The sequence below is a fragment of the Strix aluco genome, chromosome 5 (assembly GCF_031877795.1).
Source record: "Strix aluco isolate bStrAlu1 chromosome 5, bStrAlu1.hap1, whole genome shotgun sequence".
NCBI lineage: Eukaryota > Metazoa > Chordata > Aves > Strigiformes > Strigidae > Strix > Strix aluco.
Window position 1 is genome coordinate 6,469,211 of NC_133935.1, and position 16,488 is coordinate 6,485,698.

General features: G+C 46.1%; 1 protein-coding gene across 3 annotated transcripts in view; it reads right to left on the reverse strand.

The window, feature by feature from the left end:
* Positions 1–12,435, reverse strand: part of LOC141923952 (potassium voltage-gated channel subfamily A member 1-like) — a 31,534-nt gene extending 19,099 nt beyond the window's left edge. For 2 of the 3 annotated variants that reach the window (XM_074825703.1, XM_074825704.1), the window contains exon 1: positions 9,020–12,435. In XM_074825703.1, coding sequence (XP_074681804.1) covers positions 10,508–12,385 — 1,878 coding nt within the window. In that variant the 5' untranslated portion in view covers positions 12,386–12,435 and the 3' untranslated portion in view covers positions 9,020–10,507. Of the gene's footprint in view, positions 1–1,091; positions 1,166–1,421; positions 1,562–9,019 lie in introns of those variants that run through there. The other variant, XM_074825705.1, reaches the window with a different exon arrangement.
* Positions 12,436–16,488: the final 4,053 nt, after the last annotated feature.

Genomic DNA, 16,488 nt, shown 5'->3' on the forward strand with positions numbered 1-16,488 from the left:
CTGAGCATTTCTTTGGGAAGGAGGCTGGCCTCAGTGAGATCTCTTCAGGTTTTATCTTGCCTAAATTTCTTTTCATGCACTTAGGAGTGCCTCCCCACCCCCTCCTTTTTTTTTTCTTTTTAAAATTTCTGGTTGTTTTCTAGTGCAGCCTGCTGGATAGCAAGAATGGGGGATGCACTTGGCCATCAGGGCCTCAGCTGTGTCACAGGTCCTAAGCAGAATTAGAAGATGCAGTGACTGAAACACAAGGTATAGCCTAGTCTAGGGCTGTGCAAACAGGAAAATCAGTCAAAAAATAAAGCAACAGTATCCTGCTCTGTCAGATTCACTTGTGCTCCTCCATTTGCACTTAGAAAAGTCAGAGTTTTGTGTGGTGACTTAGTATAGTTGCATATACACGAGCTCAGGTGGAAGCAGAATTAGATGAGAACAGATTTCTGCAGAAATAATTGTGCTCAATGAATAGAGACTTATTATTGTTTAAGGTAAGAGAGTACCAATAGGGGGAATGTGTAAAGCTTTTGATATACTCCAAGAAATTGCCTGAGGGCAAGATGCCATGCAGCATCAACGCAGGGCATAGGGCATACTTCTCAGCCCTAAGTGTGGAACTATCTACACCTGTCAGTTAAACAGTTTGAGGGAATGTTCCCAGGCAATTAATCACAATCAGCTATACTGTCACAGGCTCCTGGTCACACTTGTAAATCTGTACTAGAGAGCTCTCTCCCAAATACTTCCTAGGCACAATCTGGGAATTAGCACAAGCCAGGAACTGAGCCCATTAGGCTGTCTGCCTCCGGCCACCTTGTTTTAGAGGGAGAGTTTAACAGTATGAACACAGGCTGTTCATGCCAGTTGGCCTCAGTGCCAGAGAATGGTCCTGGGCACATTTCATTTTCTAATATAGATGCAGTCAGGATGTCTATGAGAATTCATATCTCCTCCTTAGTGGAATATCCAGCTTCCTTATTAAGAACTGAACCTACCCCATTTTCCACTAGCAAGAAGCAGTGCAAATTCCATTTTGAAATGCAGAGTGTTTCCAAGCCTTCCAGAGAGGTTTCGCTCTCATGCTCCAAAATGCTGTGCTCCTCAGCCTCTGCTCCGTTAGCAGTATGCATCACTGAGATCCTTCTTACATCCACTGTTATTCTTCCAGCACCTGCTTAAGATGGTTTCAATTCAAAATGTGAAGAAGACAGCTAAAATTTGAAGAAAAAAATAAATCCTCCAAAACCCAACTAGGACGAGCTTGTGAACACTCTTATGTAGTCAAGTGAATTCTGCTATCAGAGCAAAACTATCAGACCAAGTTAGAAAATTAATTAGCTTGTAAAGATAAATATTTTTTTCCATATTTATCATTACTGCAATAGTTTACGTGTTGCAACCACTATATGTGAGCAAGCTGTGTATACCTGTTGGTGCTCCTCTGTGCTTCGGGAGTCCCATAGATAGATAGGGCCGCTGAAGAATCCATGCTGTTCTCAGCTCCAGAGAAATCCAGAGTGAAATGCCTTGGTTACAGAGTTTTTGCCCACAAGGAGGTTTGGGGCATCTGTAAATATTCAACACACTGGCATCAGAGCCACTATAAATTAGCATCTTAACCCAAGGAACGGGTCATTTAGAGATATCCTGTGACACAAGGGAGCGATGAGAATCTGACCGAAATTTTGCCATTTACTGAGACTTACTCCACCAGGCCTGCAGAAAGATGCCAGTGTCTGCTTTGGATCCACACTTTAGCACACTCTCCTAAAGACAGGTATCTGTAGCCTTTCTTTCAAAGCACTGAGCAGACTTATAAAACCCAACCCTGAGAGATACTGTGTACATATTTTTCCCAGTAGCTGAAATCCAGAAACAACTCTGGGAGTTCTGGGAGCTGAAATCCAGAAACATCCCTTTCTTAGGCAAATGCCCTGATATCTCAGCTATAGACTCCTGCTCTTCCCTTTGCTTCTTATTTGGCTTGAGGAATGTTGTCTCTTTCAAAGCACAGTGGCTAAGCTTTAGCTAGAGGGTATTCCTTCCCAGAACAATCTTTTGTCACCCTCCAGACTGACCGTTCCTTTGCATCATTCTCTTGCATGGCCAGAATTTCTCAGCACATTAAATATTGTATTTCCTAATTAAAACATTCCAAGAATTAATTGCATAATAATAAAATAATAACAACATGTATTTTTACATTAACCTTTCTTTCAATTAGCCTCTTATGCAGCACTGCCTTGAAAATTATAGTGTTTTCTGAACTAAGGAACTAATAAAATTTGCTTTGCAAATTCACGTTAAAGTCTTCCCTCAATCACACCCCCTCAGATTTACAAATAATTTTAAACAGAAAAAAATTACAAGGCTACACTGCTTAAATAATTCAAACAATTTTCAGTGCACCCCCCCAATCGCATGCATTTCTACTTACAATTAGGGAGAAAGGAGAGGAAGAAGAGGTGGAAGAGGTTTTAAATTTGTTCAACTTGCTTGAGAGAATTAAGTATGGTAGAATCTAACTAGTCCCTGCTAACTCTGGAGGGAGCAAAGCAACCCCTGGTATGGGTTTGTGAGATTCTCTGGGGGGATTACTAAGTGCCAGGAGGAATTTTCACGTTACCACCCTCTGCTCCCTGTACACACCTTAGACCCTTAGACAGCTGTGCTACCAATCTAGTATATTTAAACTGCACCTTTTCCTCCAGTATCTCCACACAAACTGCAACCCTGAATATGAGTATTTATTACACAAGTGTATTCTCATGGGAAGAGCTGCAAGGTTGCACTGTACGCCTCACCTACAGAAAACAAACCACATGGAAACCACCACTGCCTGGCCTGGGTTGGAGATGTGATCTGACAGAAGAGACCGTGTATTTCAACAACATTTATCTCCAAACCGGCTTTGTCAGAAAACTGCTGAAAGGTAGAAGTACCACTGTCCTGAGAGGAATTATTATGGATTTCCAGCCAAGGTGGCTTCTCTAGCACCATGCTTTCCTATGTCAACCTTAACACAAACACATCTTGCAATACATCCATCAGAAACGGAAGGGAGGCAGCTGTAGAATGCCCAGCACTAATCACATCTACTGCATACAGCAGCAGGACAGCTCTGCCACTTACTGCTTTGCAGTAATGACTGCTATCACCATCAAATATCCTGTGCGATAAAAGTGAAGGGAGGAAGTGAGCAGTGAGGTATTAATCCAAAGGGTACGAGCCAGGATATTCCAAGAACAAAACAACTGGAGTTGGAAGAGAAGGCAAAAATGCATTCCACCTCTATTTTCAGAAGCAACTCTTCATCTTGGATCTGCATCTTCTCAGATAATATCAGTGATGACTGGGGAACCCTGAGTCTATCATTACTCATGTGAGAAGGACTGCAATGGGTAACATAAACTACAGAGAAAACCAAGACAGAATGTTTTAAAAAAAATGCAGTTATCCCTGGTTGCTTAAAAGCTGTTTCCCACAAGATCACAAATGACAGTCTCCATGGCACACTGTAGCTGAAACACAGAAATGAGATAGATCCTTCTTTTTTGTCTTCTGCATGTTAGACAAGTGTGACATGCTACACTGATTTCTTTGGAAACATCCTCCTGATGACAGTGAACACAAGTGAATTACTAATACAGAAGAGAGTCTGCAGATTACTTTTGGTAAATTCTAAATTCTGTCTGGAAAATTATTAATGCTGCAGCAATCGCATAGACTATGTGTGCTGGGAAGCCCATGCTCTAATGGAAACACTTTGTTGCCAGCTAGAAAAGTTATTAATTTTACTGTTGGATCGGGTAATTTCTAGAAATCGGGTCAATTTGCTGACAATTCAAAGTAACATTGTTCCATTGGAAAGGGTAACCTCATTTTCATGTCACACCAAGTCAAATACGGACAAATTCACTGAAAACAAAGGATGTTGCATCTCCTTTAGAGCAATGGAAACAAGATTGCAGTCAGAGCCACTGGATTTTAACAGCCCTATTTTGGATTCACCCAGGCATCAACGGGAACAAAATTCAGGTATCTGTCCCTAGCAGAAAGTTTTTAAAGAAAGCTCCAACGCCGGTGATGCAAAGCTAGTCCTAAATTGGACTACCTGTTCATTGCGTTCTGGAGTGGGATTTTAGAGTGCAGACTTCAGCCAACCTATGCTAACTATACAAACATGCTTACTTGCAGTACTTATGAAGAGAGAAATGAGCTTTTATTGCATCAATTGGTATTATTGAAAAAATAAAAAAAAATGCTTCTGGGTAAACAAGCCATCTTCAAGGCACTGGGTCACAAGAGCTCTGGGTCTGTCTCTGGTTGTGACTTTTTCAGCCCTGGTAAAAATACAGTATAGATACCTGGGAATCAAAAAATACCAAATAAGGACACTACATTACTAGATTACAGAAGTGAGAAAGCACTGCAATATATCTACACTAATCGTATATGAATGCTGTTCTTTTTCTTTAAACAAGTTATTTATCTTGGAAATTTCTAATTCCTATTAATTCTGTAGTCATATAAGCTTTACTTTTTTCCTATTCCAATTGAGATAAAACTTCTTATTTCGTATTATTTTAATGATACAACACCCAGATTTTTCACAATATTTCATCACACAAATATAGGGGATGTTCTGGCCAGTGGACCCACAGTAGTTACTGGAGAATTTCTGTGTTCGTTCCCATTATGAGTTGACACACTGATGTCTGACAGCATGACTCAGGTTCACTGAAGAGTGCCAGCACCCTTAGGTTCCAAATTAAGCCAAGAAATTTAACAAGCTAACAAGGAGAACTGAGGAGCAGTTAATGCATACAGCAAGAAAGTGGAAAAAAAAAAAAAAAAAAAAAAAAAACAACCAAAAACGAAACCTTGCAAAAGCTACAAACACAGTAAATGGCACGTTCTAAAAATTTTTGTGGTGCTGAATATAACATAAGCCTTGGCAGAATGATTTTGAAACAACGATTTTGATGGGTTATAGTCTATATTATTATAAAGACCTTTTCTATTTAATTTTTTAAACATTCGTAGCTAAGTTAGCCTACAGAGGGAGGTTAATGAAACTGGTGGTCATGCAATGACAGGCTAAAGCAGCACCAAAGGCAGGCAGGTGCTGTTAAAGCTTTATCTCACAGTTTCCTTCCAGCCCTTCTGTCCTGAACAGGATCAACCTCATTATTAGCGAGGTCTCTCCAACACACTGACTGCCATACAACATAATGATCCCATCACTGCCCAAGTAGCAAGGCCAAAGTCTTGATTAGGTCTTTAAAGCCCTCCTTTCATTATTCCCTATTCATAGCAGCAATCTACCTGCAGGGCCTTGTCAAATTTCACTACTGGTCATGACATTTTTGCCAAATGACCTGAACAAATCTCAGCTAGGTAGCCACATTCCTCACCATGGCTAAGTGGCGTTGCTGCGCGCTGCTAAATGGTCTCCCTGTTTTACCTCGGAACTAGCTTCACTGTTAACTTTTCAGAAGAGTAAAGCTTTTTGCGTACCTATGTATCTTCTGTGAGACTGAAAGTGCACTGATATTTGCTTGTTACCTAATGAGAGGTGAACGGCAGCGTGTGGAGAACGGAAGCTACTCCAGAGCAGTGCTCAGTGCGCTGTGAATCCACAGCCCCCATCACCACCACCACCAGAACGGCTGTGTTCGCAGCACAAGAGGCCAGGGAAGAGACAGCAGAAGTGCCATTTTCTCCTTACAGAGCCCAAATAAAAAGAGCACACAAAAGAGGGATTTGTTCGTGCTGCTCAAAGCAGCATTAACTCTCCCTCTGTGTTCAGTGATCCCAAGATGGGTCACAGATGCTGACACAGAGCCCTTGCCTGCAGAGCCACCAAGAGCCATGTAAGAGACCAGAAAAGAGACCACAGGGTGAATAACCCTCTCCTCCCTTCCCTCTCTCCCTGAGATCTTACATTTTAGATGTCCGTCCCAGGCCAGCCATGCCTGTTCATTTTTGTGCCTATCCTAGCCCTCTCCCCCTTTGAAAGGCTCATTCTTCCCTTCCACAGCCTTTTCTTTACGATGTTTGTCTATAGAAGATCATTGTACTATTGTTCATAAAGTGCTAGGAGATGAATGGTGTTATATAACTGCTAGTTCCTGTTTTATCATTTTTTAGAATGATGGAAAAGTAAAATGGGAATGTAGAGTCCCCTTGGGGCCAGGCTAAGCAAACTAGACTTAACGTTACTGGTGAACCAAAAAGAATATTCACTTCAGCATCCCCAAAATGGAAGAATGGAAGGGTAATGCATTTCAGTACATACTGTCCCGCACAAAATGACAAGCCATTAATAACTATGGCATACAGGCATGTGTGGGGTGAGAAATCTTCCGTGGTGTAGCTCCTAGTTGGTTGGGTTTGGGTTTTGTTACGTTTGTAATGATTTGCTATTCATTAAGCTGTGATATCCTGTGGCTTTTAATATTCCAAAGAGGTTTTATTCAGCTTGCTTTTCATTCCAGGTCAGCTAACATAAGATCAATAACAGTTTGGACAGATTTCCTTCTTGTAATGAGCCTAGAATTGGCATACATAGCCTAAACTCTCTTCCTGTCTCACATTTACAGCAGCTTTCTCAGAGTGATTTGGTTCTTTCTCTCATATTCTTTTGCCACAGAAATTTGGATTGGCGTGTTATGAGGCTTCTGCACTGTTTGTATCCCAGACACAGATACTTGCTGCCTACTGAACTCAATGAAGCTTCTTGATACCGCAACCAATTACAGCAAAAGCAGGTTCTCACTGCTGGAAAGTGCAATTACACTCTCATTCTGGCCAAAGTTGCAATTCTTCACGCAGACAATCCTGGTACTCAGCTTGCAAGTGGACTGCTCTGATGAGTAGCAGCTGCAGGAATAGTCTCCGTAGTAAGAATCTGGTGTCCTGCAGCACCACTTATTTTCAGACTCACAACATGCAGCACGTACCAAAGTCCAATAGGAAATGATGGCTCTAAGGTTTCAGCAGGATGTGTAGTTCATCTTTAAGTGACAATCTCAAAGATCAGGGCATCTAAAATACCTGCTGAACAATGCTTTACTTAAGCACGTGCTTAAAGCCGAGACCATGCTAAGTGCTTTGCTGAACTGTGCTCTAACCATGTTTCTGGTCGTATTACTCAGTGTCTGGCAGCAACCTCTCTCATTAGAAAGCAAATCCTTTACTGCCTTATAAGCCAATAGAAATTATGCATCCTTGTAAAGAAGGTGTCAAAAGCTGAGTTTGCCTGAACTGTGCTTGACAACTGTTTAGAAAGCCAAGCCAAACAAATATTTTCAACCATATTTTGAGAATAACTGTTTTTCTTTTTATTGGAAAGTTCTGTTGGTTTATTACGGAAAAAGGCAGCATGTTCAAACTGAAGGTCGAGGAATGATTTGACAAGCTTGCATAGAACCCTGTGCAATCGCGGTATTTTGCTCTCACAGAGCTTGATCTTGGCTGGGGCAAGTTCTGCCCTCAGTTACAGCAGGGCACATACGCTGGAATCCAGAGCTGCATTTTGCAAACTGGCTCCAGTGGGAAGTTAAAGGCCCCCAGCACCTTGCAAGCCCAAGTCCTGTGGTATCTCTCGGCAAACATGAAGTTGAGTTCAACAAGCAGTCGTGATAATGCCACTGCCACTGAAGGGTGAGGATTTCACTCCTCCCTGCTTCCTCACTTCCTCGCACCACTGACCTTCCCCATCCCTTCCGTGCACTAGCTCCGGCACTCGCTTGCTTTACAACTCACTAATTTGACAGAAAAAGATCTACTTTGTTGTTGTTGAACTGGATTTTCTGCCAGATTAGTGAGCTCAAGCAGCTCCTGGAAGACAAGGTAGCACTTACACATGTACTTGCACAAGGACAGAACCAGTCCAGGGTAAGCAACAAAAGGGCACACAATGGGAGGAAGCCAACTAAAAAGGAAGGAGGAATACAAGGCCTTCCCTTTCCATCAGCAATAGGCTTTTAAAATCAGCTCAACCCACTCCCCATAGCCCTGATCTGCTTTCACCTACATCAGTTTTACACTGGTATTACTCCACTAATTGCAGTAATTACTGTTATGTAGTTCAGACCATTAATATCCAGAAGCCCTGGCAGGGTTCCACTGTCAAACAAGGGACTGTATATCCACATTGCCCCTGCTCTGAGGAGCTGACAGTCTAATTCAGCACAATACGCAACTGGAAGAGCAAACCATGGAAGACAAAAGTGGCTGGGAAAGTGGGGGTAGCAGTTGGAGGAAGACAGAACCAAAACTTGATCCTGAAAGACTCACTGAATTGTTTGGTACTTATTCAGGTGAGTCAGATGGATTTAAACACCAAAAAGTATATCGAACTACCTGCCTGAGCAAAAAGCTTCCCTAAGTCCATCACTGAGATCTCAGCATGTGCAACAGGCAATTATATCACTTGTTTCACTTTAGATTCAGGCTCACCAAAGGGCTAATTCTGCACTTCACCTTGATGCAAAAACTCCCACTAAAGCAAACAGGAGATCTGCATGAGTCTGGAGTGGAGCTGGACTGGGCACTTTTTCTGTCAGTCTTACTGCAGACAGTTTCTCAGCGTATTACAGCATGATTCCCCATCTAAATATATAAGCAAACCAACCAAGAAACCAACGTCTAAAATGAACGTGAAAGATCCTGATCTCTACTATCAGATTCAACCTCCTTCCCCCTCACCCCTGGGTTTTGGGCTGAGCTCTGTGTAACAGTTCTTTATACTAAACATGAGAAACACTATTTGCTTGGCACTCACTAAGCCTGTTTTACTGAATAGGAAGGAAAAATATCATGCATTTGGTCATTATCATTAAATGGCATGGTAAGGGACAGGTAAGCAGAATTTGCATCTGGACGAGGGAATGTCAAAACGCTGTTTTGCAAAGCTGATTTAAATTTATCACGGTACATCTATCTGAGGTACTTGCATAAATTGTCATCCTGATCTAGTATTTGCTTAGCTGTATTAGAAAATCTGTTAGAAACAAACCTTGAGCGTTGACAATCAAGACTTCTCTTTCTGCTAGTCTTGCTGTGCCACTGTACGTGGTAAAGGCATGAAACATCCTTCAGCAATAAAACAGAAGGTTGAGGGAAAAACAGAGACGTCCCTTGCAAGGAAAATGATAACACAGCTCTTTGAGTTAAAGAAGCAACTTTGTGTCAGTCTTCACTAGCAAGCTGTACAGTGCTGTGTTATCACGATGAAGATAATGTGTCATTCGTCTTTCAACAACATTTTAACTGTAAAATCCACAGCACTGAAAAGGTTTTGTTTGGAAATAAAACAAGGATGTGTTTTGATGAAAGGTGATGCCTTCCGTCTGAGTCCGAGATATAAGCCACGCAATGGTTATTTAAGTAGCACGGCATGCCACATTAGACTCTTTTAAGTGCCGTCCGTTTCCAGTCTATGATAATTAAAAACGGTGAACTGTGTACACAAACGGTATGGATACATAAACGTGACCTGATACACATGCCAAAGCACTCTGGAGTGTACAATGAAAACAGTTTTGCAGATATTGCACTCGTATTCTACTTTCTTGTTATATCTGTCCACTCCCTCGTGTTTTTGATCTGTTGTGCACTTGGACTGAAACCAGTAACAGCAGACAAGAATTTTTTTTCTTTCGGTCTCAAAAATATAACAAAGGTAAAAAACTGTAAAACTACCAAAAAAAAAAAAAAAGCTGCACATACATTTTTTTGAGTGGGGACAGTAAGCACAGGACTGAATTATTTAGAAATTCTGAAACAGTAAGGTAATTAATAAAATTATTTATAAAGAAGTATATCTACAATATTTAATAATTTAAGGCTCACAAGAAACTAACATATCAATGACAATAAAAGTTTTCTGCTATAGGGTTAAAAGCACCAAATTCACTTCACATACTAGATAACCAGATCTGTACTGATCACAAGTGGAAAGTGCTGATCTGCTAATGTTCCTAGTGCTTTAACAATGTCGTATTTCACAGGAATAAGAAATCCCCTTTCAACCATAAATACAGTTATACAGATATAAAATATACTGGAATAATTTCAGTTTGAAACTACAGTACAAAAAACCTCAACCTCCCTCCCCCCCAGTCCATTCATTCTCCACACACACATCCCCCAATTCCTTAACACTAAACTTGGAGCAACTGGTTACAAATGACCCATTTAAAACCAACCACCGTTTGCTAAAATAAGTTTCTACAACTTAGATTTTGCACTGTCATAATTTACCGGCTCCTGCATCATGGAGCGTAGCTTATTCTTAGTCTATTTTAAAAATAGGTGACCCTTTGTGTCATGGAAAAAGAACATAAAAACATGTATTCCTGGAGGACTGCTCAAGACACTGATCAATTTATAAAATATAGCCTGATTTAAAAAAACTAATTGGTACCAAAAGAATAATTATAGTAGCAAGTTTCTGACACCAGCAAATCCTTCTGCACCTCCGAACTCTAACTCTCTCCTCTCCTTACAGGTCTGTTTCCCTATTGGTGTCCAGACAGAGAGCATAAAGGGATTTTCTGAGATCTACGTTACTTTTCGCTTTGATATTGGTTTTCTCTAAGGAGCTGGTGCCATTGTTGAACCCCTCACTGTTTTCCAAGTGCACAACAGATTTGTTCAGAGAGTTTCTACTGGATCTTCTCTTCGCATCTCCCCCCGCTGCGCTGCCCTGAGCACTACTGTGTTCATCTTTGAGGATAGCTTGCTCTTCATGATCAGTCTCTCGGTGGTAGAAGTAGTTGAAGTTGGACACGATGACAGGGACGGGCAGGGCGATGGTGAGCACACCCGCGATGGCACACAAGGAACCCACAATCTTGCCCCCCACGGTGACAGGTCGCATATCCCCATAGCCCACAGTGGTCATGGTCACCACCGCCCACCAGAAAGCATCAGGGATGCTGGAGAAATGAGACTCAGGGTCATCAGCCTCAGCAAAGTAGACAGCACTGGAGAAGAGGATCACGCCGATGAAGAGGAAGAAGATGAGGAGGCCCAGCTCCCTCATGCTGGCTTTCAAAGTCTGTCCCAAGATCTGCAGCCCCTTGGAGTGCCTGGAGAGCTTGAAGATCCTGAAGACCCTGACCAGGCGGATGACTCTGAGGATGGCCAGGGACATGGCTTGCTGCTGGCCCCCGCCCCCATTGCTACTACCAGCCCCGGGCTGCTGCTGCTCATGGGCCAGCTCGGTGCCCAGGGTGATGAAGTAGGGGATGATGGCCACAATGTCAATGATGTTCATGATGTTGCGGGAGAACTCGGGCTTGCTGGGGCAGGCAAAGAAGCGCACGAGGAGCTCAAAGGTGAACCAGATCACGCAGGTGGTCTCGATGATGAAGAAGGGGTCAGAGAGGCTGCTGGGTGGCTGCATGGGTGGGGAGTCCCCGGCCGTGCCATTCAAACCTCCACTTTGTGGAGGCAGGGGCACGGGCATCTCCCTCTCGTCCCTGAATTCTGGGAGGGTCTCCAGGCAGAAGGTGATGATGGAGATGAGGATGACCAGCACGGAGACGATAGCGATGGCCCGGGCCGAGCTGGAGCTCTCGGGGTACTCAAAGATGAGCCAGACCTGGCGCTGGAACTCATTGCGGGGCAGGGGCTTCTCCTCCTCTTTGATGAAGCCCTCGTCCTCCCGGAAGCGCTCCATGGCCTCCTCGCCCAGTTGGTAGAAGCGGATCTCGTCGGCGAAGACGTCGATGGAGACGTTGACGGGCCGGCGGAGCTTGCCCCCGGACTGGTAGAAGTAGAGGATCCCGTCGAAGCTGGGCCGGTTGCGGTCGAAGAAGTACTCGTTGCGCAGCGGGTCGAAGTACCGCATGCGCTTGTCGGGGTCCCCCAGCAGCGTGTCGGGGAACTGGTTGAGGGTGCCCAGCTGGGTCTCGAAGCGCAGCCCCGAGATGTTGATCAGCACCCGCTGGTGGTGCATGGCGCCCGGGCTGCCCGCCGCCGCCGCCGCCTCCTCCTCCTCCTCCTCCTCACCCGCCGCCGCCATGGCCATGCCCCGCCGGTGCCCCCCTTCCTCCGGGGGACCCATCTCGGCCGCCGCGGCGGGGCGCGGGGCGCGGGGCGGCGGGTGGGGCCTCCCGCCGCCTCCCCGGGGGGCCGGCGGGGGCCGCTCCCGCTCCTCGCCCGCCGGCGGAGGCGGCGGCGGCGGCGGCGGCGGCGCTGGCGGCGGGGGGGATCCCTCTTTGCCGTCGCTCAGCCGCGGCGCGGCGGCGGAGCCGGCGATGTGGAGCACGTTGCCCCGGCGCCGGGCCCGGGCGCTGCCGCCGGCCGCGGCATCCTCGCCGCCCGCGATGGCCGTGGCGCCGCCGTTCTCCAGAGTCACCAGCGCGATCTCCATGGGCAGCGGCGGCAGGAGGCTGGCGCGTCTGAGGCGGCGGGCATGCTGCGCTCGCCGCCCCGCCGCCGCCGCCCCGCCGCCGCCGGCCACCTCCGGGCGGCCGCCCCGCCCTGCCCGGCCCTGCCCGGCCCGGCCCTGCCCGCCTCCGCCTCACTGCGCGGCCGAGCGCGGCCGAGCGCGGCCCGGGGGAGCCGCCCGGGGACCCGGATACGAACGGGCGAGCATTAGAGGATGGTCGCTTGACGTCAAGAAGAGGATCCCTTCTCCTCCGCGCCCCCGCCTCCCCCCCCCCCGGGCACCCCGGGATACCGCAGCCGCGGCCCGCCCCGCCCCGCCTGGGGCTGCGCGCCGGGGCAGGGACACGCTGCGGGCGACGGAGCCCACCCGCGGGGCGACCGAGCCCACCCGCGGGGCGGCTGCTGCCGGTGCCCGCAGGTGCTGGGGGAAGGGGGGGCTCTCCGCGGCGGGACCGCTCCCGCGGAGGGGGACACCGGGCGCAGGGGGTGGCGGGGCCGCGGGGACACCGGTGGCCGCGCAGGGGGGCGGCGGTCGCTCCCCAGCCCCCGCGCTGTCCCCCCCCCCCCTCACCCCGTGCGGCTCCCCACGCGTGGATCACTAAAGGGGTTGCGCGCAGCCAGGGCTCTGTAAAACCCCGCTCACCTAGAATGAAAATCGGAACCGAAAGCCCGGGGGTTCCTGGAGCATCTTGGTGTGTGCCCACCCCCTCACCCCCCGCAATTAGATCAAAGGAAGGGATTGGGTATTTTTCGCTTTGCTTCGCTCCCCCCCTTCTCCCCCCAGTTTATCATAGAACTGGTGCAGCTCTAGAAGGTGCTTCCAAAGCCAGCAAACAACATTTCTACCCAGCTCCCTTCACGTTAGTCTTTGCAAACTGGGACCGTACTTTCCCTCTGATGCATTCTTAAACCCACGTCCAAGGCAGATACGTTTCAGTAGATGCACATTTTATTAGAGAAAATGAATTGAAGCAGCTTTACACAATGACTTCAATTACAGTTCAGTAATACAATCAATGCTGAGATCTTGTTGTCTGTATTCAAGCCACGAACTCATCTGTTCAAGGTCTACAGGGGAATGCACTAAATATGTATACAAATACTGTAGCATTAAAACCTATACATATATATACCACTCCGTTCTTGTGGAGTTCCTGCGTTTCTAACAAAATCAAGTATAGAAAGTACTAAGTGAAAAACTAATTTGCCTTCCAGTTGGCATCACTGCAGTGACATTTTTGCTGAATCCTTGTGGTAGCACTCAGCTCCATCAAATAGTTTATCTAGATTTACTGGGATCAGTGGGTTTTCACTTGATTTACGTTACCTCTGTGTATGAAATATACCCAGAGATATTCAAAACAGTGCCAAAATAGAAAACCATAATTAAATGGTTACTGTAAGTGATGATTTGCCCATGACATGGTCACGTTCTGTAATTTACCTCTGAGAACTGAGCACAGAATCGCTGACCTGTTTTGCCACTGAGCCGGTGAAGTAAAGGACCACTTTACCCAAGTAACTCCTAGAAGCAAAATTACAGGTAAGTTTTCTAGAATAGCCCTTTGAAAATAATGTCCCTTTGATTTACAGTTATTTAATGGAATCACAGAAACACCGAATTGTCTAGGTTGGAAAAGACCTTGAAGATCATCCAGTCCAACCATCAACCCAACATTAACAGTTCCCAACTACACCAGATCCCTCAGCGCTATGTTGACCCTACTCTTAAATAATGTATCAAACCTGCAAAACATAGTATAATTCCCTTTGAGACTAATAAATACAGACATACCTGGTGTATTGGGTCAACCCACCACACCTGAGCACCCGAACAAATAACGGCTGATATGTTATCAACACATGTCAGGGATTATAACCAGAGGAAGGGCTTGCACACTGGAAAATTACTCTCTTTTTCCAGCTCTGTCAGCTCCTCTAATGGAAGCTATTCTCCCTCCAAACCTTGCCTCAGGAATAAACATTTATTTCAAGAGGAAACATCCCTAGACAAGTTCATATAGATCTCCCGGAGACAATGCCAGGCAAAATTAATAACCTGCACCCCAGGAACTGTGGCACCTGGCTATCACAACAAACACCTTTGGAGTCTGCTCAGGGAATACGTCCCTTTCACAGGGCGGGTCAAAAGCATCCACAGACACTCACCTGCGCTGTCATATGCATACGAATATAACCAGCAACACAACATAAAACAGATGACTTGCCAGCACCTGTGCCTGCTCCCTCACCTCTGTACTTTTTTCATTCCTTCTGCTGGCCCTGCGTGTGTCTGAACACACACCCCCTTCTCCTCATCTGCAAAACCTCCTTCCAGGGACCTCCTTCCACAAGGGTAACATTTTGGCTTTGCTTGCAACTACCCTGTGACCTGTCACTGATTAGATGAGTCCCCACAGGCTCCGGGAACAAACCCCAGCACCTTAGAGGGACACACACATGCTAACAACCATCACAGATCTGCCCCCCTCTTTCAAGCACCACTCATAAAACCCCACATCCATTCTCAACCCTCTTCCTCCACTTCCCTTCTCAATCCTAGAGGCACTTTCAAAATTTCCCCTAGACAGTAAGAATCCTCAGGACTGTGGCAGGCAGTCTGCTGGGGACACAGCCCAGGGGGGCTGAGGGTGGGCACCGCACAGAGCGGAAAAAAGTGCGCAGAGCACTAGTAAACTTGCTGCCTCTCAAATGGTTGTAGCCATTCTGCTGCTCCTTCATCAACAACAGGGAGCGGCACTCCTCTGATGCCTGGGAGAGATTATGCTGAATTTAAATTCTCCCTTGATTAAAACCCAAGTTTCTAGCCCTTCTAAATGTTGTGCTGTAGTGTTCACATCCTGAATTTGCAGGCAGATGGGATTATGCTAAAGTGCGGAGAAAAAGACAGACTTGCCCACATTCATCTTGCTGAAAGCCTCACTGAAAACCCTATGAAGAAAATGTACATCATTAATTGATACAGCAGGAAAATACAGCTGCTCTGTATAGCATTTCAGTAGAATATAACTACTTTCTTTGTGGCTTTAACAAATGTGAGAATCTAGTATGGTATCTGTATATGTGGGTACAAAGGCAGAGGGGAGAAAAGGGTGAAGAGAAAGTGAGAGGATGATGATGTTAAAGGGGAAGAAACAGCTACTCCAAGCAGGGAATTTTAAAGGCAATTCTTATTCAGCATCCTTAATTTTTTGAGTGTGATGAAAAGACTCTGAGCACTTTCTTGAAGAGCAGTCCTATGAGCAGAAAGCCAAGGTACTTGAGAGAAAGGATGACATGCAGAATGGTGGGACATACCAAGTGCTCTGATGTGCCACTAATGTTTTAACCAGGCGCTCCCTGACAAAGAATTTATTTGTCCCCATACTTGTGATTTAGCAAAAAGTATTTTCTACCCTGAGCACATGCACACACGCGATCAGTCCCACACACTCCAGCACATCCACACAAAAATTTACCATTCTCTCAAGCTCCCACTGCAGCTCAGTTCTTCTAATCCAGTTATACCTCTTGTCATACCCTCTGACTGGGATGCTGGTTTTTGCCACCCCCCCTACCTGGTCCTCACAGCAACATTAGTGGCTTATCCCACTAATAGTTTTCTCCGGTGACTGGACAAATGGCTAGTAAACGGGACTCCTCTGGTTAGGCAGCATCAAGGGGCTGCATAAATGCAATTCTTTTAAGATTCTCTACCAGCTAGTGCCTATGAGAGGCTCATGCAAGTTTTGCAGAAGAAGCAGCACTGTCCAAGCTAGAGATTCTCTGTCTTTCACCTAAAGGCAGGCTGCATCCCCAATGCTACCTTACCAACACTTCCATGGGGAGAAAAGGATCATATACTTATGCCCTGTACAGCCATCATGCTGGGGACATGAATAATACAGGCCCCATCTTCTGCATTTTCAGCTTTGCACTGGCCTCCCCCTGCTCTCAGGGACTGGGCCAGATGCAACTGGCTGATCATGAGCTGACGAGCAGCACCCAGTATACACCATTATATAGCAGGAGTGGCAGTGGTGTGGGTGCTGGGAGCTGTCATTTGGTGGGACACTCCCACGCAGT